The sequence below is a fragment of the Doryrhamphus excisus genome, linkage group LG6, assembly GCF_037039965.1.
Source record: "Doryrhamphus excisus strain RoL-2023G ecotype Guam linkage group LG6, RoL_Dexc_Guam_v1.1, whole genome shotgun sequence".
Classification (NCBI taxonomy): Eukaryota; Metazoa; Chordata; class Actinopteri; order Syngnathiformes; family Syngnathidae; genus Doryrhamphus; species Doryrhamphus excisus.
In genome coordinates, this window is record NC_136362.1 from 23,401,602 (window position 1) to 23,428,686 (window position 27,085).

Genomic DNA, 27,085 nt, shown 5'->3' on the forward strand with positions numbered 1-27,085 from the left:
GAAAACCTGATGCGGCCCAGCCTTGCCCCGACCCTAGCTCCAGTGGCCCCCAGGTAAATTGAGTTTGAGACCCCTGATTTAAAGTAATTTAGTCACACAGTAAAGCAAACCTGGTTGTCGGAACTTTTATTTTGCGACCAAGGGACTCATTTGAGTGTTGCGCTTTGGTGTGTCACATGCAAATGTGTCCTGAAAATACAAGCAGCCCGTCGTCATAACAGCTCAGGGAAAGTTAGCCATACGTTTTAGTGTCGAATATGGAAAATGAGCTCGATCCTTTTTATCGGGAGCTTCCAAAAGTGGTGAGTGAGAAATTGACTTGGATGAGGTTTAAAAGTGGATGGTGATGGTGATGGTGAAGTTTCCCCACTAGGAGCTCCACGCTCACCTCAACGGCTCGGTGAGCTTTCACACCATGGAGAAACTCATGAAGAGAAAGCCGCATCTCAACATCGACCACCACATGACGGCCATCGGCAAAGGACAGCGGAGGAGCCTGGAAGAGTACGTAGGCCATTTCTAACCGTGTTACGTGAACGCATCACGTCTCTCGCTGACTCGACGTGGCGTCCCAACAGGTGCTTCCAGGTCTTCAAGGTCATCCATCAGCTGGTGGACACGGAGGAGGATATCCTGATGGTAAGGTTGTGTCTTCTGTGATTTACTTTCATTATTTTCGATGCTGTTTTCACACCAGGTGGCCACAGATGTAATCAAGGAGTTTGCGGCTGATGGTGTCAAATATTTAGAACTTCGAAGTACACCGAGACAGGAGGAGAAAACAGGTTTCATATGGAATAATAACATCAAAAACCAAAAACTGTTTGATTTGTTCCTCAAGTGTAACCCTTCTGTAGGGCTGACCAAGAGGAACTATGTGGACACGGTGATCAAAGCCATCCAGATGTGTAAAGACGAGGACGTGGACATCGATGTCAGGTAGTTAGCTTAGCATAGTACGGGAATAAACATGAACAACAATCCATACGTGGCCCGTGATTGGCTGGCGACCAGTCCAGGTTATGCCCCGCCTCTCGCCTGACATCAATAGTTACGATGTTATTTCTCCCGAAGGTTCCTGGTGGCCATCGATCGCAGGAATGGCAGTGAGGTTGCCATGGAGACGGTGAAGCTGGCTGAGGACTTCATGTTGTCTGCTGATGGGCTGGTCGTTGGACTTGACCTGAGTGGCGATCCAACGGTTTGCAACTTATCTTTCTTCATCAGGTTTAATTAAAAAAACATCAGGGCTGTGAAAAATGGAATCAAGGGAAAAAACCACCGCCTTTAAATATTAATATCACTATATTAATATTCATATTTATTTTTAATATTTTTTTCTCTGATTACATTTTTCACAGCCCTGATGTTTTTTAATTAATATTAATATTTAAAGGTGGTGGCTTATTTCCTTGAAGTAATATTAATAATAATATTAATTCACCACCTTTAAATATAAATATTCATATTATTTAATCTATTTAATTATATTGATATTAATTAATATTTATATGTATATTTAAAGGCGGTGGTTTATTTCCTTTATTTCTGAATTAATATGATTAATGTTAATATTAATTCAAGGAAACAAACCAACGCCTTTAAATATAGATATTAATATATCATATATAAATATATATAATATTAAATATATTAAAATATGAATATAATATATAATATATTAAAATATACTAACATTTTATATTTAATATGATCAATATTATTTAATGTATTTAATTATAGTGATATTAATTAATATTAATATTTAAAGGCAGTAGTTTATTTTCTTGAAGTAATATTAATATTAATTCACCACCTTTAAATATAAATATACAAATTTCATCTTAATTTTATTAAATTTATTTAATTATAGTGATATTAATTAATATTAATATTTATATGTACATTTAAAGGCGGTGGTTTATTGCCTTGAATTGATATGATTAATGTTAATATTAATATTGATTCAAGGAAATAAATTAAATATAAATATTAATATTAACATAAATATATGTATATAATTTTATATTTAATATGATCGATATTATTTAATTTATTTAATTATATTTATCTTAATTAATATTAATATTTAAAGGCAGTGGTTTATTTCTTTGAAGTAATATTAATATTAATTCACCACCTTTAAATATAATTATTATTATTTAATTATATATATATTATATATATTATATTGATATTAATTAATATTAATATTTATATGTATATTTAAAGGCGGTGGTTTATTTCCTTGATTTAATATGATTAATGTTAATATTAATATTAATTCAAGGAAATAAACCACCACCTTGAAATATTAATATTAACATATATATTAATATTATTTAATATTTAATATTATCAATATTATTTAATTTATTTAGTTATATTGATATGAATGAATATTAATATTTAAAGGCGGTGGTTTATTTCCTTGATTACATGAACATTTTTAGCTTAGTCACATGCATCATGTCAAGCCACATCTTTCTGAGGCACAGTGTAGCAACCCCACAGTCTGACGCTCCTTTATAACTTTATTGTGCCCTGAACACATCCAACAGCACATATGGAAGTGCAACTCACAAACACGTCTCTTGAAATAAAACCTCCTCATTCTCAAGGTGCATTCACAGACACTCCAAATTCCAGACATCACAATGTCTTTATTTGTGTATGTGTGGTCTAAAAAAATGTAGTGTCATTGGGATTCATAGTTTTCTTAAATGGCGTGGTGTCTTTGAACGCAACCCCACATTTGTTAATAATAACATGGTTCAAATGTTCTGCTACTATTAGGCTTATTGATTTTCAGGCCTGTGATGTTTTTATTTAAATGTTAATTTCATTTGGGGACGTCCCCGGGGTCCCTGACATGACATCATCAGGGTCATAGCGCTCAGCTAAAGCAGCGTAAACAAACACTTCTCTCAAGTAGATGCTAGTACAGGGGTGGGCAAACTTTTTGACTCGCGGGCCGCATTGATATGACAAAATTTACGGGGGGGGCAGACTATATATTTTACACGTAACAGTCCACCTGGTATTATTGTATCTGAAAAATTGTCATGCAATCTGCTATTATTCTTTATTATTTTATATTTATATTTAAATATTTAAAAAATAATAAAATATTATAATAATTACAATAAAATCAAAATAATAATTATTATATTATTATTATGTAAAATATGCAAATATAACAATAATATTATATATAATAATATAATAATTAGCATTAATATAATAATTATAATAATCATAATAGTTCTAATAATAATTATAATAATCTAATAATCTAATAATAATCTAATAGTAATAATAATAATAATAATTATTATTATGTGCTTGTGTCCCTTTTTTCAGGAGCACTTTGTAAACAACAGACCATGTCAAAAAACGAAATTGATAAAACCATCAAAAGGTTGGCTCAGGCCATGATGCCAGGTTGTATGTTGAGTTTAAATGAAATACTTTGGAAAGATTGGGCGGGCCGTATTCAAACACTTGGCGGGCCGGATGTGGCCCCGGGCCGTAGTTTGCCCACCCCTGTGCTAGTAGAATGGTAGTCATGACAAAACTTTGCGTTGCTGCTGGATGTTCACAGTATCTGAGTGACAACTTTGCTTAAATATTGGGGCCGCACGGTGGACGAGTGGTTATCATGCAGCTAGGAGACCTGAGTTCCATCCTCTTTGGACTTTGCGTGGGTTTTCTCCGGGTACTCCGGTTTCCTCTCACATTCCAAAAACATGCTAGGTTAATTATTGTCCATAGGTATGAATGTGAGTGTGAATGGTTGTTTGTCTATACGTGCCCTGTGATTGGCTGGCCACCACGGGGGGTACAGGGTGGACTCCGCCTCTTGCCTGAAGAGGCTAAGTGGTATAAAAACATGACTGATGTTCTCTATTGTTTGTAATTGTGTTCTACTTTGGTTTCAAACTTTACAGGAAATGGTAAATTGGTAAAGTAGTACATTTTTGTACATTTTGGACGAGGTAGCGGGTTGACTTTAATCAAAATAGTCATATGAAAATGTTGTGTTGCTGCTGGATGTTCATAGTATCCGAGTGATACTGTGAGTTTGTTTTCTTAGGTTTAAGACAACAACGGTGGTGATTAATTAAAACAATTAACAACGTCACGTCAGAAGATCCAAACCATCTGTTTGAAGTGTTTGTCATCATCAGGTGGGCCACGGCAAAGACCTGCTTCCTGCCCTGCAGAGAGCCAAGAACAGCGGACTCAAGTTATCCTTGCATCTCTCTGAGGTAAGATATTCAAACATTTTTTTCACGAGTGAACAATGGCAATTGAAGAGAGAAAGGCGGATATTCTGGAGCTGAGTCACAACAGTCCCTGTTATTGCAAATGTTAATCCCAGCCTGGTGTCAAAGAGGTCATTCAGATGTGCTGTGAAAAAGTGTTTATCACTTCATCTTAAATGTTTCTGCTAATCAAACAAATAGAAAAAAGTACATAAAACACAAAATGCAGTTTCTAAATGAAAGATTATATTAAGGGAGATAAAAATTGATTGTATTATTAAGGGAGAAAAAATGTAATTTTATTATTTAAATGTATTTATTATTAAGGGAGAATTTTTTTTTTATTATTTAAATTTATTTTATTAAGGGAGAAAAAATAATTTTATTATTTAAATTTATTTTATTATTAAGGGAGAAAAAATGTGTTATTAAAATTAAGTTTATTATTAAGGGAGAAAAAATAATTATGTTAATGAAATTTATTTTAATAAGGGAGAAAAATACTTTTATTATTTAAATTTATTTTATTATTAAGGGAGAAATTTTTTTTTATTATTTAAATTTATTTTATTATTAAGGGAGAAAAAAAATCCAAAACTTCGTCGTATGTGAGGTGGGGTCAGCTGACTGAAAGACCGAGAGATTGATTCATTCCGTTCAACAAAACAGAACTAGTTCTTTTGACCCGTTCGTTCATGACCGACACATCACGAGTCATCACGTGTTGTTGTGCTGTTGAGTCGGAACGAACGTGAACATGAGTGAATGGACTGACGGGGGGAGATCACAGGCTAACGACCTATTGACCGAAATGAACGGATCTTTTTGCTAAATGAAGCGTAATGATCCGGTTGACTGAAATGAACGGTTCTGCCGTGACGGGACATCGGTGTGCCGACATCGAGCGCCAGCATCTTTAGCGCATCATCTCTTTCAGTTGCCGTCTCAGCGCGAGGAGTCGGAGCTGCTGCTCAGTCTGCCGCCAGACAGGATCGGTCACGGCACCTTCCTCCATCCCGAAGTGGGCGGATCCCAAAGCCTCGTGGACAAAGTCACCAAGAACAACATCCCTTTGGGTCGGCACATGACAAACCACGACGGCTCCCACAATCAACGACCCGTTTGTGGATTTGACGCCTTTTCTTCCCTGCAGAGCTCTGCCTGACATCAAACGTGAAAGGCCAAACTGTAGCGTCGTACTCCCAGCATCACTTCAAGTACTGGTACCAGCTGGGGCACCCAAGCGTCATTTGTGTGAGTAAAACGGGGCCACATGAAGTAAATGAAGTCAAATACAAAACAGTGAAGACACATTTATTGTCTGGCATGACTGACACTGGGAACACCATAGTCGGTTGGATTGCAAGGTTTATTGTGTACAGAAAGCACAGAGCCAATCACAGCTTTTGTCTTGATGGCGACTATCGTCACGTTTTGGCACAAGAGAGCTCACACACGCCTCTCTAATATTCCACTGAAAACATTCGTTAAAAAAACACGTTTCATTGTTCCCATCGCAGACTGATGACAAGGGAGTCTTCAGCACGGATTTGTCTCAGGAATACCAGCTTGCGGCAACCACGTTTGGCCTGGACCACGAGGCCGTGTGGACGCTCTCCCAGCAGGCCATCGACTGCATCTTCGCACCGGACAGCGTCAAGCAGCAGCTACGACAAAAGTGGACTGAATTACAGCCTCGTGTGCTCGACTGAGCCGTTTTAGACCAGCGGCAGCTGACGCTTACCTCATGTCATAGCAAAGGGAAAATACTAATATTTTTATACATATATACATACATGTACATATGTGTACCTGTGTATGTACATACAGTATATATGAACCCGTGTATGTATACAAATCTTAGACTAACTATAAAAAGTGAAAACACTTATGTATTATTACACTATGAGCAGAGTTGAAGCAAACATGATAAACACTTGAATCATGCCTGTGATTAAATGTGATTAACTGTGATTAACTCCACATCCATCACTTGAATCCCTTCTTTCCAGATCTGCCACGTTTATGCTTCTTGAATTTCCCGTCCTGTGCTTCCTTCTTTGTTTGCTTCCCAGGCCGCAGACCGTTGCCCGCCGCCTCCAATTTCCTCTTCTTATCACTGTTGGGCGTAAAACTGGGGTTACTGGGCGTGAACTGGGGTTACTGGGGCGTCTAGACGCTCTGGGTCCGCGCTTTGTGGGATAGACGGCGGCTACGGTACCTTTTGATGCTGACCATGGCCGTGCTGCCAGCTTTCTTCAGCACCTCATCCCATTCCTCATCGTGTCCACGGATCCTGTACCTGCAAACACAACGGATTGTAGTTGATGGACATCGGGGCGAGGGGGGGGGGGGCATCCTTGACCCAGGGCAGAAGGCCCAGACCTTCGTTTGGCAACAGGACCAAAGTTATTTAACTTCCAGTAAATCCTCATGGAGTACATCAACTCTCAAATGCACAGGAGCAATGCATGTGTTTTGTCTATTATCATTGTTAATTTAAATTTTAATAATATATTTTATATTAATATAAAATATATTAAATTATATTTTAAATATATTAAATTATATTTTAAATATATTAATAATATAATAAATATTAATAGCATATATTATTATTACTACTATATCATATTGTATGTTATACATATAATTATTATTAAATATAAAAATTGTAATATATTTTATATTACTATATTTTATATTAATATAAAATATATTAAATTATATTTTAAATATATTAATATAATATATATTATTAATACTAATAATATATTATGATTAATTACTACTATATAATATTGTATGTTATATATTATAATTATTAAATTAAAAATTTTAATAATATATTAATATAAAATATTTTAAATATTTTAAATATATTATTAATATAATAATATATATTATTAATTACTATTATATAATTTTATATGTTAGCTGTTATTATTATTATTATTAAATATAAAAAAAATATTATTAGGTACCTTGTCATCAGTGTTTTTTTCATGAGCGCCATCTATTGGCTGATTTTTGGCATTGAACTGTGATCTGAAATTCGGGTTATGAGCTGCTCGTTCCTGGAAAGCAGCGATGCTCCAAACAAGAAATTATATACGATAAATATAATTCATGAAAAATTGTGTCTGATATCGATTATCAACGCTAATTTGAAGCACAATTGTTATTATTTGTTATTAATTGTTATATTACTGCACAACTCAGAGGGGCCTTTTATTGTGGCCAGTCTGTGGCGTTTACTGGCCATCTTGTCATACTTACTCTTCCAGGTCAAGTTCTTTCACTTTCTCTTTCTCCTGTTTGTGTTTCTCCTCAAACTCCTTTGCGGCTTCATTCTGGTGGGAAAATACCGTCCTGGTTAGACGAGCTTCCCCTTGGATGGAACCAAACCCCGAATGGTAGGAGGGCTTTTGGGGCTTCTTACCAGATCGTCCTGAAGGCTTCGGGCTGTGGGCTCCATGGTGACGTCCTTGGCCGCCGCCATGTCTGCTTCAATGGCCTTTTCCTGAATGCTGGTGAAAACCTACGACATTCCAAAAGACTTGAGCTTCACCGGGATCGCTGGGATCACTAGGATCACTGGGATCACTGGGATCCCTTCTAAGCGACGCCATGGTTTCATCTTACCTGCACAAATTTGCGCACCAGGCGGTTAAAGAGCCCCATGAGCTGCGAGCTCGGGAGGTTGATCTCCTTCTCCAGCTGGTCCACCGATTTGTGCTGAAGCCCGACGCCCAACAGCAAGGCCTGGAGAAAAGCAGGCACCCATGAGTCCGAGTACCGATGTGACACGAGGAATAGGCAGGCAAGGCCAGGCGAGGCCAGGCGAGGCCAGGCGAGGCCAGGCGAGGCGCTTACACACTGGGCTGCAGACAGGGAGACATCCCCCAGCTGCTTGAGGAAGAACATGCGTGCTGCGGTGGGGACCAGGTCCATGATGAGGTGGTAGTCCACCATGCTGCGCGAGTACAACTCCAGGCGTTTGAGGTCGTACGGACTGAAGTGGACCGCCAGCTGCGAGCTACTCGTACCTGCGGAGAGCAGAGGCATACGAGACGTACTAATGCAATGAGGTGCTCGCTACCGTCGACTGATGCCACCTACCGCTCGCCGTCTCCTTGACGTTCCTGTTCTGCAGGATGCTGAGCGCCAGGCTGGGGTGGAAGTTGCTGAACTGGTAGGAGAGCAGAGACAGGAAGCGCCTGCGGAAATCTGGACCGGAAACCAGCGCTCGGATGAATGGAATAAGATGATACGTAAACACACGCTTTAGCGGGAATGTTGACCTTTCCAGTACGCGGTCAGCCACTGGCGTTCCTCTCCATCGGACATCAGCTCCTTCACCATCACACACGAGTGCTCACCCGTCAGGTCGTTCTGGAAAAGTAACAAGTATAGTTGTAGTACATGGTTGCGTACAAAAGTATGCTATGGATTCCATAATGCTAGCGAGCCAAATCGGGCGAGCCAGCCAACGTTCCTGAGGTTTAGCGCCAATTTAAGCCGTTTCAGTCGGGAGGGGATCGTTTAGCGTTTAGAATTATTTTGGACCACGACTCAGCGGTCTGCTGTACATAAAAAAATATGTGTAAATACCGTACAGCCCTACAAATAACCACCGGTTATTTTTTTATTGTTATGAACAATGTCCATTTAGAAATATAACATCTACTAATTAAATTGGTCCATTATTTAGTCAAATGTTTTATTTTGTCTTATTTTGAATTTATTGTAGCTCTTTAACCAAGCAAAAATATGTTTTTTTTCAGATTACTTGATTAATCAACAAAACTGTCAGTGGAATGCGCCATTACTAAAATATTACTAATATTAATACAGCTGCAGTGCTCGCTAAATTAGCTATTTCAAGTATGTGGAGGGCTGCACGGCGGTTGAGTGGTTAGCGCGCAGAGCTCACAGCTAGGAGACCCGGGTTCGGTCCCATCCTCGGCCATCTCTGCGTGGGTTTTCTCCGGGTACTCCGGTTTCCTCCCACATTCCAAAAACATGCTAGGTTAATTGGCCACTCCAAATTGTCCATAGGTATGAATGTGAGTGTGAATGGTTGTTTGTCTATATGTGCCCTGTGATTGGCTGGCGACCAGTCCAGGGTAGACCCCGCCTCTCACCCCAAGCGGTAGAAAATGAATGAATGAAAGTATGTGACGTCGGCATCGGGATGGCTCTCATCTTGGTGAAGTTCGTTCGGTCTATTTTTCCTCAAAATGGCGGTCATGCCCAAATCGTCATGTCGTCGCTAGCTGTTCATCATGTCCACGTGATGCTGGAAGTTTGCTTTCTTTTCCAATGGAATGAACGAAGCGAGTACGCTAGCCAAGGCTGCCGAGTAAGCAAGCTAGCTCTGTTCCAGATGTTTCCAGATGTATCCAGTCTACGGCCAAAATAACGGAATTGGTCTCCCATCCAACACTTTGAGGAAACACATGGAGGGCAACGAGGCACATGGGAGGGTGTGTTGGTGCAGAAGGAGGTAAGGAAGGAAGGAAGTGTACTTACAGGTGTTTGTCTCAGGTAGACGGGCGTATATCCTGCTTTCTTCCAGAACCTCAAATTGGAAAAAAAAAAGAAAAACTCTTAGAACGGAGCTTCCCTTCCTGCGTACCGACGTGGACTCACTTGAGAAGGGGCGTGGTGAGGCCGTAGGAGACGCCTAAATAGTCCAGCCGCTCCGCTCGTCTCTCACTCAGCTTCAGCAGCAGAGGGGGGAGCTCCTTGCGAGGAGTCACCACCTCCTCCAGGAGCGTGACGGCCTGGCGAGCGAGAGACAACGTTTTCATTCCTCTTGTACTTCAAGTCAGGAAGGAAATACTGCAGTACCTCGCTGCTGACTGGCGTAATTTGGTTGTGGGTGACGTCGGCGCTCTCATCCAGAACCGGGAACTTGCCCTCGTAGTACATCTGCAGCAACTGGAGCGCTCGTGAGCCGTAGCCCATCTGGTGGAGAAACATCAGAGGACACTGATGGTGGACCTCACAAGCTCATCACAAAGGTTCTTGATGGGTTCTTCCACACCAAACTCAACCCTTTCTTCATGAAGCATAGAAGGTTTGAGTGGACTTGGACTCTCACCCCTTGGTAGTCCGGGTTCACCGCTATCCGGACCACTCTCCCTCCAGACAGGCCACCAAAGTCAGGATCTTGGAACTGTGGAATGTGTTTGGTGAGCATTGTGCAGGTAAATGTGCCGCCGTCCTCGTCATGCCCACCTGTTCCGATATGGTCCACGGAATCAGGTCACCTGACGCTTTCTTCCCTCTGGAAAGACTGTTGAGGATGGACTGTCGGGATATTTCGCCCTCAAGACACACCTACACGGACGTTCCCAGAGTTTTATTAAGCCAAGGCGGAGTCGGCGTTAACACGTCATTTGTTACGTTCGATGCTGGTCTTTGTCTGACCTGCACCACGGCGAGGACCTCAGGCAGCGAGTTCTGCGTGGGAGGAACAGGCGGTAGAAGACAGAAGAGGTGATGGGCCGGAGCGTCGGACAACATCTGCAGGTCATTGGGGGAATTCTGGAGCGAGGGAACATGTCGGGTCAGCAGGAGAACAAACGAGGTCGTCAAGCGGCGGGTCGCACCTTGTAATGGGACGCCACGTAAAGGGCCATCAGCCTCTGCAGGAAGGCTTCAGATGCCTTGTGGTAGCAAAACAACGTGTCTCTGTTGACGTAGTACCTGAAGGTAATTAACCTGGTTAAGGTTCAATTAACTCCTGCATTAACTCCTCCTGCATTAACTCCTCCTGCATTAACTCCTCCTGCATTAACTCCTCCTGCATTAACTCCTCCTGCATTAACTCCTCCTGCGTGAGTCTGAAGGACAAATCACAGCTTCTGTGGTGTTCAACGGGAATATAGTGTTTAAGACACACCCACTAAATTCAGAGAGAGCAACAGATTGGAACCTGCATCGGCTACACGTGTGTACGTGGCATATTGCGGCACGCACAGGTCCGTGCAGACCAGGCTCCTCAGTGACAGGAATCAATCATGGGCGATGAAAAAGCTCATCAGAAATCGCAGGAGGTCATTACAAAAGATAAACAGTCTAACTCGTAGTGTCGTGTTATAAAATCATCACACAGCAACTTAACACTCAAAGGCCAGGTAAGAAATATACAGAGTTAATACAAGGTAAAAATTTCATCCCATAATGCATCTCATCCCAGCAAAACATTTCACTGGTTATTGCTGCCAAAAGGGGCGGGGCAACAAACACCCATACTGTCACTTACTTCCAGTAATTATGTAGAAAATGGATGGATGGAAGGAGCAAGCTAGGTTGCTACTAGCCTACTAGCCACCCGCCTATGTTTACATGCTTGTGGGGGGGGGTGATGAGGTCATATTTTGCGCGCCGGAAAATATGGGCATTCTGATTATAATCAACTTTCATTATAGGGGAAAAATATCGATACTGATATTGACCGATATGAAACTTATGAGTGGGACGATATCATCAATTAGCTTCTTGACTGAAATCAACAACTTGCATAAGCATAAGAAACATGTGCGTCTGGCATGGAAAAGTCTGGCCAAGGAATTTACTACATTCCCGCTAGATGGTAGATCAAGCCAAAAAATTCCCAGGCATCAGATATTCCTCCAGTGTGGAGGAAGAGCGAAAAAAGAAATACTGTGATACTTCAGTCTACTCGCACTTTCACTATAAGGATACAGGTCACAGGTTTGAGGAAGTGCGCATCCGGATACGAGCCTGGGAATGTTCAGACAGTCCAAGCAGAGCAGCTCGTTGAGCCACTTCTCCACCGCGTCACCTGGCGCGTACCGAATGGACTCATGCAGGCTGACCTCATGTAGAGTACGAGCTGGAAAAGATGTACCGACATACAAGTCAGACAAAATTCACTGATTGATTGACAATAAAGTATCGTACGGTATGGTTTGGTGCTGTACTGCAGTATTAGTCAAAAAAGTACAAATGAAAATATACTCATGGAGCCCGAGTCACGCACGCATGATAAACAATCTGTCCCTGCTGGCTTCCATTCACGCTCATTCATGTAGAACAGGGGTCTCAAACACGTGGCTCGCGGGCCAAATGTAGCCCCCGCCTTGATATGAAAGTTTAATGTTAGTGCGGCCCGCGCAAGTTTGATATGGATGCTGTATGGTATCATGTACCCAGAAAAAATTATTACGTTTGATTCATGTTCATGTTAAAGGTTAAATAACTTAATAGTTATCCTCCCTATCCGTGTGGAAGTGGTAAGTTTTTGGCTATTTAAGTTTAAAGGAAATAACTTGAAGGCTACCGTTTAGGTCGCTAGCTCTCTAGTTTGCGAGTTAGCATGTGTCTCAAGACCCTGCAGTTGCGCAATATGTTGTAAATAAAAAGAGTATAAATGTGACTATAGTCGTGTTTTGTCATGTCTACAGGGCTCTAATAATGCTTTGTTCATTTTAATCTGAAAAAAATCATTTGTCTACCCACCAACTATATGTGGTTTCTTACGTTTTTATTATTATTATTATTATTATTATTATTATATTTATTGCTGATTGATTTTCTTTATTCTTGATTTGTTTATTTATTTTTCATCTTATTTTGTGCAGAAAAATAAAAATTAAGATAATTGAGAACAGTGGAATGTTTTATCAGAGCTTTTCTTGTAGAAAATCGGAACCAAAGCACTGAAAAAGTTTGTATATTTTTCCGTTTTTAATAAATGCGTAACAATCTATATCAGGGGTCTCAAACTCAATTTACCTGGGGGCCCCCGGAGCTAGGTTCTGGGTGAATCCGGGCTGCATCAGGTTTTCAAAAAAACCCAAAACACATTTATTAAAAACTGGAAAAAAAAATCAATAAAAAAAAAATCTTCAATGCTTTTGCTTCTGCTATACCCTACACTTTTTCAGTATTTTGGTTCCGGTTTTCCACACCAAAATATCTGATAAAACATTCCACTGTTCTCAAATATCTTATTTTTTATTTTACTATACACAAAATAAGATTAAAAAAATTAATAAATTAAGAATAAAGACAATAAATCAATCAATCAGTAATAAATAAGTAAATAATAATAAAACAGCAAATAAGAAAAACATAAGAAACCACATACAGTTGGTAGAGAAATAATTTTTTTCAGATTCAAATGTACAGTATTAACAGTTATTTAACCTTTAACATGAACATTAATGAAACTTAATAATTGTACCCAATTAGCAAGTTAGCATGGTACTCAGTTCCATCTGGGATCAGCGTGGTAACTTTAACAACATGTTTGATGAGATGCTTTATCTTGACGTGTATTTTCCCTTTTATTCCAAATCATTTCCTGCGTTTATTTGTACCCAGCGTCATAAGCCTTTAGCTTCATTGCTAATCCAAAGCAAAACAGGGCGGGGTAACAGGGTAGGGTAACGGTATGGGCGGGGCAAAATCATGTTCATTGTGTCCGGTGTGCACACAGCTTTAAGCTGTCATTTCAACATTAAACTTTGGTATCAAGGTGGGGGCCTCAAACTAGCGTCTCGCGGGCCGCGAGTTTGAGACCCCTGATCTATATGGTATACCAGTATATGAAATATAACACCCAACCCTGGTTTATTAATTAGTTGCTTAAAAATGATCCTAGGCTGGCACGAGACGTCGCTTTTGTGACGTCTGTGGCCACATCACTTTATCGTGTTCAAGCATGGACCATTATTGTTCAAAATATATATTTATGCAAATAAAATGAGCATATTTTCCGACATTACAACCTGGACGGTCAAACTAACGGCGATAAACAAGGGATGACTGCATAGTATGCTATCCAGTATACAGTGTAAGTACTGTGTAGTACAGTGTAGTACAGTGTAGTACCTGCTGCCAGCCTGGCTGTGTTGGTGTTCCTGTTCTCCGCCGACATGCTCTGCTGGCTGTCCGCACTCTGCTGTCTCAGCTGCTGAATCAGTTTGAGCGAGAGGGAGCGACCGGTGCCTTCGTATCTGCACACATCCACGTGGGAGGAGCTCAAAATACCACCTTATGTACTCGGAGGTACGATAGGTACATGGACATGATTTACTCTGTCTGAGAGCTAATCATTTCACTACAGTATGTATATGTTTATATAATACTAATAATAATTTGCAGTATTGAATTTGGTACTCTGTGAGCTCTGTGATGCAGTGCAGTTGTAAACAAATGCATAGACAACCATAATGTATTCCACTGAAGAGCCGTCATCTGTCATTTATCTGAGGAGACCAGGACTTGCTGTTATTTTGGACTGCACCAAAGTGACTCACCCATTGATGGTGGAGGCCATGAAAACCAGATATGGTCCCAACAGGTTCTTGACCAGCGGTAGTGGGATGGCTGCGGCTTCATCAATAACCAGAAGCTCAGCCTGGCCCAGTTTGACGGCGTCGCCCGGATGGATGTACTGCAGTAGGACGGAGAGATGAAGATGATGTGTTTATTTGAGTAGTGGATAGAATAAAAAAAGAAAGACAAAGGAGAGCCCTGCTCACCTGGATGGTCTGTCTGTGCTCTTTAAAGATGTTCACCCGCACAACCGCTTTGTTGAATTCCGGATTGAGTGACTGGATGATTTCGTAGTCCAGATGTTCCTACACAAGCCAGAAAGGTCATCGCTTCGCACGCATCAAACGCTGGATGAAGACGTGACACCTTACCTGATACAGGAGAGCATCAAAGCCTTTAAAGATGAACTCAAACATGGTGTGGAGATTGTCTGGGCTGGGTGATGTTACAAAGATGTTGGAGTAGCTGTGGACAACACAAGACCCATGGTTGGACCACAATAGGGTTACGCTATGCTAACAGCAACTTTCATCACTATTAGAGACTATAAGAGAAGAGTAGAGAAGTACTGGAAAGATGTTTCCAAGCTCTTTCCATGATTGGCAATTTAGATTGCCTTTCATAACGCTGTTTAGCACCACAAGGCGAACCGGACTTGCATTTGACCCCCACTTTGTCCTTCACTTCTAGTATGGCAGCGGTTCCCAAAACGTGACCCCACTGTACATATACTCCACTTTGGGAACCGCTGTTGTACGAGGACCATTCCTCGTGGACTTCCACAATTTGAACTGAGCTCTCCAATATTTTTTCCTTTGTCTTGCCCATTTAATTAATTCGTCTTACCTTTACGGGAATTGTCATTTGTTCCAAGATTTGGAATTGTTGGATTTTTGAATTTTTTTCCGTTTTTTTTTTTTTCCGTTATTTTTGCTTTTGCTGGTTCTCTGTCGCACCTTCTAATAGACATTATGTACACTTGTTTTTTAATTGGCTAAAAATTCAATGAAAATATTTCTGATCAATGAAAAACACAGTAACCACAATTTGAGCTGTAAATGGTGTACTGGTATGTACCTTGGTACACTATGTATAAATACTTGAAATCAGTGAAAATTGAAAGGATGCGAGGGCCACTTTGATATTTTGTAAAGCATGTTAAGAAATTCTATACTGTTATGAAGTTAGAAACCATTTCTATTATTTCAAGAAAAAAAAACATCTCTAAAACGCCACACTTTATTACATTTCCAAATATTTCAACTTTCATACATACATTTTCTGCTTGTAATATTCCGACAATATTGACTTTATAACCATTTATTTTTGCACAACCTAATTTTCGAATTCAAGAAAAATAACAAGTCTGCCAACTCTGTGCTATGAAAATGACATTTCCCCCCCCCTAATATTAGTTACTACTTATTGGTAAGGCTAGAAACTCATATTGTGATATATTTAGGTAGAATACTGATATATATACACACCGATATTTTTTCCACAAACTGAATTTAGATGAGTCATACAAATAGCCGCTGAAATACAATAGTATATTCTCTTTTTTTACATATAGAAAAAGTTTAATATAATTAAATTTTCAGTGCACTCATGCTGCACTCACTGTACTCTGTAGACAGGCTAGCGGCATTGGCAATTCCATCGCACTTTCCCCATGATGACAAACGGTAAACATGGTTCAGACCGTCTTTATACAGCAACCTTTATACCGTCTTTTCCACTGTTCACTCCAGCTATGCAGCCTTTCCTCCTCCATATCTCCACAGGGATCTCCAGTTGCTTGGTGTAGTGAGGGGGTGCTCACAGCTAACAGCTGCTCCTGAGTGTTAATAATGGAGCGGCGCCAACTTGAAACATCAGACCTCCGCATCAAATCCAGTCTATATCGATATGAACAATATGCTTGTTTTTGATATTGTGCTTAAAAGAAATATCGATATATCGCCCAGCCCTCGTTAATAGTATGTTCTGGTAAAATTAACCCTTTTCTCCTTAGAATGTGTTTTTCCTCTCAAAGGGATCATAATATCACAGCTGTTTTTTTCTAATTCAGCTGCTTATTAAACTTTTCCTACTGCTTCCTCTTTCATCTTGAAATGTCTTCTCATAATTCTTAGCAAAAATATTTTAAATTCAGCATAAAAACATACCGATACCCACATAGGTCCCATAAGGACCCATTCAAAAGATGCTGCAATGATATGTAGATATGTAGTTGTCAATAATATTACGGGAATGTTTGGTGGGAGACAAGCACTGGATTTGATCACCACAACAACAGGCTTTTATTGTCTGAGGCGCAATAACCCCTAACAGAGACTACTGTTGCGGCCAAGCTAAAACTAAACAGTGAACCACGTCACCTCCTGCCCTCCCCCGACTCAAACATTAGTTTTATCTATGCCTTAAATGGCTTATTTTCTCTTATTACTATTTCTCTTATTGTTGAATGTAAAGGTAACAATGGGGTGTTTCATGTCTAGAGGGATTCAATAATTAAAAATTAAAAACCTTATTTACAGGGCTGTAAACAGGTTTAGTCTGCTGTAAGTCAGAAAATATTTGATTTTGTAAATAAGAACATCATGGAAATTCACTTATCAAAGGAACCAATGAATTGTGATAAAGGAGGGATTACTGTATTGCTCTTCCCAACAAGCACCCAGTGTTTCCACACTTTTGGCATTTGCGTGTTTGTTCTTACCCAAAGGCCACGGCTCCAGCCACTGCCAGACCCAAGGCTGCAGACTTGCCTCGGCCACGAGCAGCCGTCAAAGCCACAGTGCTTCTGAGGGTCTTCTCTGAGATGGCTTCAATGAACTTTAGTACTGCTTTGGACTAGCGAAGAGAACACAGCAGATTAGACAGTGGAACCAAGTAATATACAGACAACTAGAGGTGTTCTGATCCATCAGCCACAAATCGGTAGAGGCCGATGATGGAAAAGGATGGAAAAGGACGGTATGGACATTGGCTGATACTTCATTTAAAACGGCAAAGCCCTCCACCCATCAGCTTCATCCCCGCATTCAGAACAGAGCCATAGCATTTGAGTATGTGGAATCAAACTATGGAATGGATTGAGTAAGGAAATCAAACAATGCACAACGATGAGCCAATTCAAGAAACAATACAAGCAGTTGATGTTTGCTAAATACAGTGAAGAAAATAAGTATTTGAACACCCTGCTATTTTGCTATTTCTCCCACTTAGAAATCATGGAGGGGTCTGAAATTTTCATCGTAGGTGCATGTCCACTGTGAGAGAGATAAACTAAAAAGAAAAATCCAGAAATCACAATGCATGATTTTTTAACAATTTATTTGTGTGATACAGCTGCAAATAAGTATTTGAACACCTGTGTATCATCTAGAATTCTGACCCTGAAAGACCTGTTAGTCTGCCCATTAGAAGTCCACCTGCACTCCATGTATCATCCTGAATCAGATGCACCTGTTTGAGGTCGTTAGCTGCATAAAGACACCTGTCCACCCCATACAATCAGTAAGACTTTAACTTGTAACATGGCGAAGACCAAAGAGCTGTCCAAAGACACCAGAGACAAAATTGTACACCTCCACAAGGCTGGAAAGGGCTACGGAGCAATTACCAAGCAGCTTGGTGAAAAAAGGTCCACTGTTGGAGCTATCATTAGAAAATGGAAGAAGCTAAACATGACGGTCAATCTCAATCGGAGTGGAGCCCCATGCAAGATATCACCTCGTGGGGTCTCAATGATTCTAAGAAAGGTGAGGAATCAGCCCAGAACTACACGACAGGACTTGGTCAATGACCTGAAAAGAGCTGGGACCACCGTTTCCAAGGTTACTGTAGGTAATACACTAAGACGTCATGATGTGAAATCATGCATGGCACGAAAGGTTCCCCTGCTTAAACCAGCACATGTCAAGGCCCGTCTTAAGTTTGCATATGACCATTTGGATGATACAGAGGAGTCATGGGAGAAAGTTTTATGGTCAGATGAGACCAAAATAGAACTTTTTGGTCATAATTCCAATAAGCGTGTTTGGAGGAAGAAGAATGAAGAGTACAATCCGAAGAACACCATCCCTACTGTGAAGCATGGGGGTGGTAGCATCATGCTTTGGGGGTGTTTTTCTGCACATGGGACAGGACGAGTGCACTGCATTAAAGAGAGGATGACTGGGGCCGTGTATTGTGAGATTTTGGGGAACAACCTCCTTCCCTCTGTCAGAGCATTGAAGATGGGTCGTGGCTGGGTCTTCCAACACGACAACGACCCGAAGCACACAGCCAGGAAAACCAAGGAGTGGCTCCGTAAGAAGCATATCAAGGTTCTAGCATGGCCCAGCCAGTCTCCAGACCTGAACCCAATCGAAAATCTTTGGAGGGAGCTCAAACTCCGTGTTTCTCAGCGACAGCCCAGAAACCTGACTGATCTAGAGAAGATCTGTGTGGAGGAGTGGGCCAAGATCCCTCCTGCAGTGTGTGCAAACCTGGTGAAAAACTACAGGAAACGTTTGACCTCTGTAATAGCAAACAAAGGCTACTGTACCAAATATTAACATTCATTTTCTCAGGTGTTCAAATACTTATTAGCAGCTGTATCACACAAATAAATTGTTAAAAAATCATGCATTGTGATTTCTGGATTTTTCTTTTTAGTTTATCTCTCTCACAGTGGACATGCACCTACGATGAAAATTTCAGACCCCTCCATGATTTCTAAGTGGGAGAAATAGCAAAATAGCAGGGTGTTCAAATACTTATTTTCTTCACTGTACAAGGATGAAGAGTCTTGAACCAGTCATGATGTGCTATATATATATCACTATATTGACACTTACTATGGTACCCATTATGGCAGGGGTGGGCAAACTACGGCCCGGGGGCCACATGCGGCCCACTAAGCGATTGAATCCGGCCCGCCTGTTGCTTTTTAAGTATTTCAAATTTTAACATACAATCTCGCAACATAACTTGCAAGTCGGACGTCTTATTTAGTAAAAAAAAAAAAAAAAAATTACAAATTAAATGAAAATAAATAACAAGAAAAAATATATATATTAACAATATATATATATATAAATAAATGTATGATATATTAAATGACTGATGTTTAAAGTGCTCCTGAAAAAGTTTTACAGATAAAATTAGACCAAAAAAATCTAGAAAAATTATAAGTATAAAATAGTGTGTATGTTAAATATATGTTATGGCCCCCCCGGACAATTTTGTTAACTCAATGCGGCCCACCAGTCAAAATATTTGCCCACCCCTGCATTATGGCATTGGATGCTCATATCACCCAGTACTTTGGTACATGACAAATTTAATTTAATTTAATTTAATTTTTTTATTTTTTTTAATTTTATTTTAATGAAAAAAAATTTAACTATATGAGGAAAGCAGGAAGTGAACAAATCTAAGAGTTAGTGATTGTAAAAGTAGCAGATGGAGGGGTAGGATTTAATAAGCTTTGCTTCTTCCTACTCCTTTTGGACATGTGGAACTGGGAACTGATTATGGGATGCACTCAATTGGAATCTGATGCATGTTCAAATGAAATAAAACCATTACCATTACCATGTCTGCCGTGTGTGGGACTTCCAGTCTTTGTGAGAGTGATAGAAATCCTGCACCCTACAAAACATGCCTCAAAAATGCTTTAAAAAGCTTAGGTTGTTGCGGCATTTGGGGAGTTTGAGGCTCGCTATGTGATCATCCGTCAGGCAGTGGCTGCGGTCGTGGTCAAAAGTTGACATACACTTGTAAAGAACATGATCATGGCTCTCTTGAGTTTTCAGTTATTTCTACAAAACTCTTTTTTCTCTGAGAGAGTGATTGGAAGATAGTTGGGTGGGGTCTTGGACGCAGTTGAGTGTTCCAACAGGACAATGACCCCCAAACATAAATCAAAAGTGGTCATGGAATGGCTAAATGGGGCTAGAATTAAGGTTTTAGAACGGCCTTCCCAAAGTCCTGACTTAAACCCAATTGAGAACATGTGGACGATGGTGGACGATGATGAAGAAACAAATCCATGTCAGAAAGCCAACAAACTTAACAGAACTGCACCAATTCTGTCAAGACGAGCGTTCAAAGATTCAACCAGAAGCTTGTGGATGGCTACCAAAAGCACCTCATTGAAGTGAAAATGGCCAGGGGACATGTAGCCAAATATTAGCATTCCTGTATGTATATTTTTTACACAACACTGCAACTGCAGACTACAAACAGACACATGATTTTTATGCCACTATTGCTGACAGACATTGTAGTGTTGGTTCCCATCAATGCACCCAGGAGGAGCAAGGTCCTGGTAATGTGGAAATCAACATCTGCAAAGCGACAGGACCGTTAAAAAGATAGAAAAGGTCACCAATTTGTAGCTGTTCCACAACTCAACGTTTTCTATTTTACAATGCAGCTATTTCTAGTCTTCTCACATTATTAACTGAAAACAGGTTTAGCCACCTCTGCTGGGCCCCTCCAGCCGCATCCACCGTCTTCTGAAGTGCAGATACGGCTGACTCCCTCCCCAAGCGTGGCACAAACGCTCACACGTCACACGAGCCGGCGTACGACCCAGCCTGGCACACAACCAAAGTGCCTCCTGCACCAGAAGTGCTACATTATGTATACATGCTCCCAAATTTGTACTGAGGCGGTACTCATCACTAAATTTTGCCCACACTTGCAAGTACGAGGGGCTGGGACCAGGGCTTTATAGCTGCTGTATTACCAGAGGATCACATGGCAAGCCTCAAACTCACCACACCCTGCCAAGTGTTCAGCCCTGAACGCCACACCATGTCTCAAAATGAGACATTTTTAGGCACATTTTGCAGGATGCAAAAATGAGATCACTCAACAAAGACAGGAAGTCCCACACATGGCAGACCTGCTTGTTCTGAATGCTGCATGGGGGGACGGAGGGGATCGGCGTTTTAAAACAAATATTGGCCAATATGGATACTGTCTTTTTTCACTAAGATGGGCCGATACCGATCGGTGGCTGATGTGTGTGTGTTTTAATAATAAAAGAAATCAAAAGCGTCCCAGAATAGTACAGTATTCGAGAGCCCTTCACCTGGTCCATAGTCTTGCAGTTATCCACCAAAACACCCACAGGTTGAGTGTCCTGAAGAGACTCCTTCAGGTCCTTCAGCTCCTGTTCTTGTGGAGGCAAACCATCTTCCTAAAGTATATAAGGGAAAAAAATGGAGTTTGAGTATGTCCAAAAAACCAAGCGGGCCGTGTTGTGTTGTGCGTGGAGGCACCTGAGTCTTTGGAGGAACTGGCTTGATGTTGGCCATGTGGCTGGAGATGGGTAGGATGTTGAGCTGGTCATCGATAGCAACACAGTTTTTGCAGGAGGCAAGGGACAGAATGAACCTACAAGAAGAAAACTTGAACACAAACGTTCCTTATTTCCGTACAAATCATTTCCCATTTACCTCTCATTGAATCTTCCAACCACATCCTGGTGGGCCTCAGTCCTGTAACGAGCGTGGACATCCTGCAACAAAAGTCAAAATACATGATAAAAATGGGATCATGTGAGTGAGAACAATAATACAGAGAAGGTGAGGAACTTACCATGGTCATTGTGTATAGCTGCTTAAGTGAGTTCATAGTACGCAGTAATATGACCACAATACCGCCGCCTTCAACGGTCTCAACGGTTCTGGCTAAAAGATTGGGAGTCAGAGCTTCAAAGTCCTGTGCAAGAAGGTAAACAAATACGCTCATGTTGTTGTTTTGGCTTGCATGTTTATGTCCAGTAGCTGCACGTTTCAAACACACTACCGCTCAAAAGTTTGGGATCACTTGGAAATGTTTTTGGCCAATCGCAGTCTGAGATATGGCTTTTTTTTTGGCAGGCATGCTATGAAGTCCAGCATCCTGAAGTGGCTGCTTTGCTGTTGATACCGACACTGATGTTTGACGGCTACTATTTAGCGCAGCTGCCAGGTGACGACCTGTCTTAAACTACACACTCTCAGATATTTGTGCAGCGTTTTTCTGTCCTTGTTAGACCCAGTTTGTGCTATTGCTAAGGATTTTTTGGTCTTTCGTGATTACATTCACCCCTGGTTTAATTAATTGGTTACAGACCTGCCAGCGATAAATTAATTTCCACAATATAGGATTCCAAGTCAATACATGGAATATTTTTGTAGTTGGAGCATGGAAAATCTGTTTATGACTTTGCAAATACGAGGGATTTATGTTGCCGATTTTGATACCAATCATCCATGAGTGAAATTGACCGATTCCGATCATATGGAATAATCTTTCTTTGTTTCTTCTTGCACAGTTGTGCAGCGTTTTTCTGTCCTTGTTAGACCCAGTTTGTGCTGAAGGGAGTAGTTAACAGCATGGTAAGAGATTTTAGTATGACTTTCGATTTTTAGGTGGCTTTTCTAATCATCTAATAGCCTTATAAAATGATGAACTTGGATTAGCAGCCATACCAGGAGATTGATGCATAGGCCTGACAGTTGTTGATAGTTGGCCTCTATGCAGAAATGTACATCCTTCTTTGAAAATCATCTGATTCATTTTCATTGTTTGTGAAATGCATGAAAATGTGTTTTTCTTTGGAAAACAAATACATTTGCAAGTGACTTTTGAGCGGTAGTGTATACAGTAGATCCCCGCTTGTTAAACCCTGAAATACAGCGAGTAATTGTCTACTTTTGACCCACTGCGGTGTGTTCAAGAGTCGCCCAACAAAATGTGAAATCTCAATGCTTAAAACACACCAACATGTAAAAACTGCAGCCTTTAAAAAAGGCACATATGCTCATTTTCCAAACAGGAAACCCTGGATGACCAACCAGGTCCACTCACTCCTCAAGGCCTGAGGCACAGCCTTCAGGTCAGGTGACAAGAGCTCTTTACAGCATGTCTCGAGCTGACCTGAAAACAGGAATGAACAAAAGCCAAAACGGACTATAAGAGGACGATTCCTCGCCAGCAATAAATCCCAGGAGGTGTGGCAGGGCTGAAAGAACGTCACCGACTTCAGAGGCTGCAAGGTGACACCAGGAGAATTGAGCGAGTTGCTGGCAGAGGAGCTCAACAGCTTCTTTGCTGGCTTTGACCACAGTGCCACCCATCTGCAGGAAGGCCACTGGCCCTGTACAGAGTACCAAGGTGCTCAGCGCATGCGCCCGCTAGCTCTCCAGTGTCTTCTGCAGGAATGTAAAGCTCTCTCTGGCCCAAGCAGTCGTCCCCGCCTGCCTGAAATCCTCAAAAAGTCCCCCATAACCAGCCCCAATGACTACCATCCTGTTGCCCTCACACTTTAACATAAAGTGCTTTGAGCACAGTAGAGCAAATAGATCTACAGAGGATGTCATTATTTATAGGTCAAAAAAGTGGAAAAGCATCCCAATAGGTACAGTACAGTATACAGTATGCTGTACATTGTACATGCATCATCATCATCATCATCATCATCAGGGGCATCTTGATAAATGAATCCCCATTAATGGTGAAGGAGATGTGATTGCAGCAGAAAAGGCAGATTCTCAACAAAAAAACCTAACTAATTAAATTGAAAAATAGATATTTTTTTGAGCAAAAATCAATTATTGTGACTGATGAACCCCAAATGTGCGAGGATCCACTGCATGTAAAAGTTTGGTTTGTGCAGATGAGCAAAATAAGCAGCTAAACTTACCTGTAAGACGCACATCCCAAACGTGTTTCCTAGTATCTTGTGCGTCTCGTTGTAGTAGCAGTAGCGAATGTTGGTGGCAGCAATGAAAAGCTCAAAAGGGTCGTCCTGATTCAGATTCAGGGTGCCGCTTTTTATTTTCTTCTGCAAGTGCTTCATCCGCTTCTTACGATTGCTGTTCCGTCACGTGAAGAGTCAATACTTGAGAATCAAACAAAACAACAAGCGAGGAAGCGGACATGCGGCGTACTCGCCTGCTGAAGCCAAGTTCCTTCTTGTAGCACCACAGGACAGACGGTCGGGCTCGGACGGTGGCTTTGGACAGCATGTGATGCAGAATCACCACCTGGATCACAAACAAAATCATTTCAAATAATCAAATACTATCAAAGGTAATTGTAAAATCTGGAATGTTGTTATTTCTGATTTGGTTTGAGGCACATGACTGAATGAACGAGGCATCTTCTCCGCACCAATTTGGCTCTTTTATAATGTAAATCTGACCTGAAAACATCAACAGCAGTACAATTCCAACACCGATATGTTGGACTCACATCTGTAGTCCATTCATTCTGGGAACGACACTTCCTCGTTCTCATTACAAGAACACAAGATGCATTCAGGGACGCTCCCAAGATCACAAAAACGGCTTTGTCACGCGTGTGTAAATAAACAGGACGATACAAACAAACACATGTCATCCTGTACTGTCATTTGTATTTCTCTTCATTAAAAACAGTCAAAAAGGGCATATTTCAGACGTAGTTGCTAAAATAGGGATGCTCCGATCAATCAGCCACAAATCGGTATCAGTCGATATCACTGAAAAAGTCGGTCGACATCGACTGATACTTGGTTTAAAACGGCCATCCCCTCCACCTATAAGCTCCTCCCCCGCTGCAGCATTCAGAACAGAGCATGTCTGCCAGACTTGTGAACCCTCCCACATCTCTGTGACATCACAGTGTGCCGACAGTGAGCCCAAGCTGCAGGCGGAGACTTCAGGGTGTTAGCAAGGGGCATTGGCTTCCTCCAGGACATGTTCATTCAGGTTTGAGGGACAGCTAAATGCCCGAGGGTCAGGTATGGGGCACAAGTGGTTGGAGTTGATGATTCTGCGCCAGCAAGAGGAAAAAAATATATAGGACTGTTTTGTGAACTTGGGTAAAGATGGACTAGCCACCCAAATTGTTGTGAAGTCCGATTTCTTTCCAGTGTTACGAGGTCATGCTGAACATGGGCCAGCATGCCGCTGGACTAGCCAGCAAACTGCTCAGCGCAAAGACCCCAAAATACAGCTAATACGCTAAAACATTACCTGATCTCGCCCACGGTCTCCCACCACCACAAACATAGTACGATGCTGGAGAGCGACTCCATTCTCGATCTGGACACGAATCCGGTTATCAACCTTCTTCCGCACGGTTGCCATTGTTTTCCTGGGAAATGATACACACAAACGGAAGAAAGGGCTGTGATTTCACGGGAATGAAGTCACCTATATCATAAAGCTGATATGCAGTTTTGTCTTATTAGCATATCTACGTGTGGGTATCCAAAATATCGAGTGAACCTTCCATGTGGGACTCGGTGGAAAACGTTTAGACACCCTTTCACGTCATTTTTGTTGGACCACAAAAACATATTTGGCGCCCTCACTCACAAACGTATTATAACTAGGGCTGGGACAACGAGTTGGGACGAAAAACTGCATGTCAAGTCGGGGGAGCTCCAGTAAATACTACAAGTTAAACTACTGTTCACTTAACTGTAATAGGCCTAATATTTGAATTGAATATATTTATCTCTAAATGATGCTAAGTTATTTTTTATTTATTTTACGTTAAGATGTTCAGAATGTTTTTTGCAGTTTTATTTATAGAAAGTTTTTTTTAATTGTAGGATTCCATTGTGCACTTTATTGTTGTATTGTTCAATACAATTCATTTTTGAACTTGTTGATAAAATATATTGAAAATAAATTTATTGTCTTTATTCTTAATTTGTTTATTTTTTATCTTATTTTATGTATAGAAAAATAAAAATGAAGGTATTTGAGAACAGTGGAATGTTTTATCAGATATTTTGGTGTGGAAAACCGGAACCAAAGTACTGAAAAAGTGTAGGGTATAGCAGAAGCAAAAGCATTGAAGATAGTTTGTTTATTGATTTTTTTACCCAGTTTTTAATAAATGCGTTTTGGGTTTTTCTTGAAAACCTGATGCGGCCCGGCTTCACCCAGAACCTAGCTCTGGTGGCCCCCAGGTAAATTGAGTTTGAGACCCCTGGTCTAACCTGATATGGTATTGCATGCAAATTAAAAGCTCACCGATATCTGGAGTTGCTCATACCCTTTTCCAATTGATGGCCATATTTTACACATATTATTATTATTTTAAAAAGACGTTCAGTCCTAAAAAGAAGCGACGGAACAATGTTACATTTTTAGACAATATCACCATCTACACAGAGCAGCCACGAATAGATAACAGAACTACCACAACTCAAGAAAAATGATCCCAAATAGCACAATCGGTGGCTGTTCTTTAAAATGAAATTCCTCATAAAATATACCAATGAATACAAAATACAGTACAAGATACAGTAATGAATTCCTTTTACCGTTTATCGCTTCCTTAAATCCCACAACTCTATAGATTATGCAGTTTGTATGCGAGCAGCCATCAGCCTGTTCATAGACTCACGTGGGGCGACACACGTTTGATGAAGGACCCCTTGTGTGACGCAATAATCATGCGACGGCTTGGTTCTACTTCGATGCTCCTGCACTTGCAGCCAAAACCAG

General features: G+C 40.8%; 2 protein-coding genes across 3 annotated transcripts; one reads left to right on the forward strand and one right to left on the reverse strand.

Moving 5' to 3' along the window:
- The first annotated feature begins 143 nt into the window (after nt 1-143).
- On the forward strand, nt 144-6,427 carry mapda (N6-Methyl-AMP deaminase). Its single transcript, XM_058087880.2, has 10 exons — nt 144-302; nt 374-504; nt 579-639; nt 698-785; nt 858-939; nt 1,075-1,201; nt 4,191-4,271; nt 5,206-5,344; nt 5,422-5,522; nt 5,789-6,427. Exons 1-10 carry the CDS (start codon nt 258-260, stop codon nt 5,978-5,980), a joined length of 1,047 nt encoding a protein of 348 aa, XP_057943863.2. The 5' UTR covers nt 144-257; the 3' UTR covers nt 5,981-6,427.
- nat10 (N-acetyltransferase 10) lies at nt 5,600-27,070 on the reverse strand. Of its 2 annotated transcripts, none has more exons than XM_058087877.2 (29): nt 26,985-27,070; nt 25,598-25,718; nt 24,534-24,625; nt 24,283-24,454; nt 22,191-22,313; nt 22,049-22,110; nt 21,872-21,986; nt 21,682-21,789; nt 17,311-17,444; nt 14,960-15,053; nt 14,795-14,893; nt 14,570-14,706; nt 14,142-14,266; nt 11,988-12,138; nt 10,889-10,985; nt 10,707-10,823; nt 10,515-10,616; nt 10,378-10,452; nt 10,125-10,241; nt 9,924-10,057; nt 9,804-9,852; nt 8,573-8,663; nt 8,391-8,498; nt 8,145-8,317; nt 7,914-8,033; nt 7,711-7,809; nt 7,548-7,621; nt 6,490-6,570; nt 5,600-6,387 (listed from the first exon to the last, which is right to left on the reverse strand). In XM_058087877.2, the coding sequence occupies exons 2-29, from the start codon at nt 25,709-25,711 to the stop codon at nt 6,258-6,260; spliced, it is 3,093 nt and encodes a 1,030-aa protein (XP_057943860.2). In that variant the 5' UTR covers nt 25,712-25,718; nt 26,985-27,070; the 3' UTR covers nt 5,600-6,257. The 2 variants fall into 2 exon arrangements, with proteins under 2 accessions (XP_057943860.2, XP_057943859.2); XM_058087876.2 differs by having other exon boundaries at nt 26,902-27,051.
- Nucleotides 27,071-27,085: the final 15 nt, after the last annotated feature.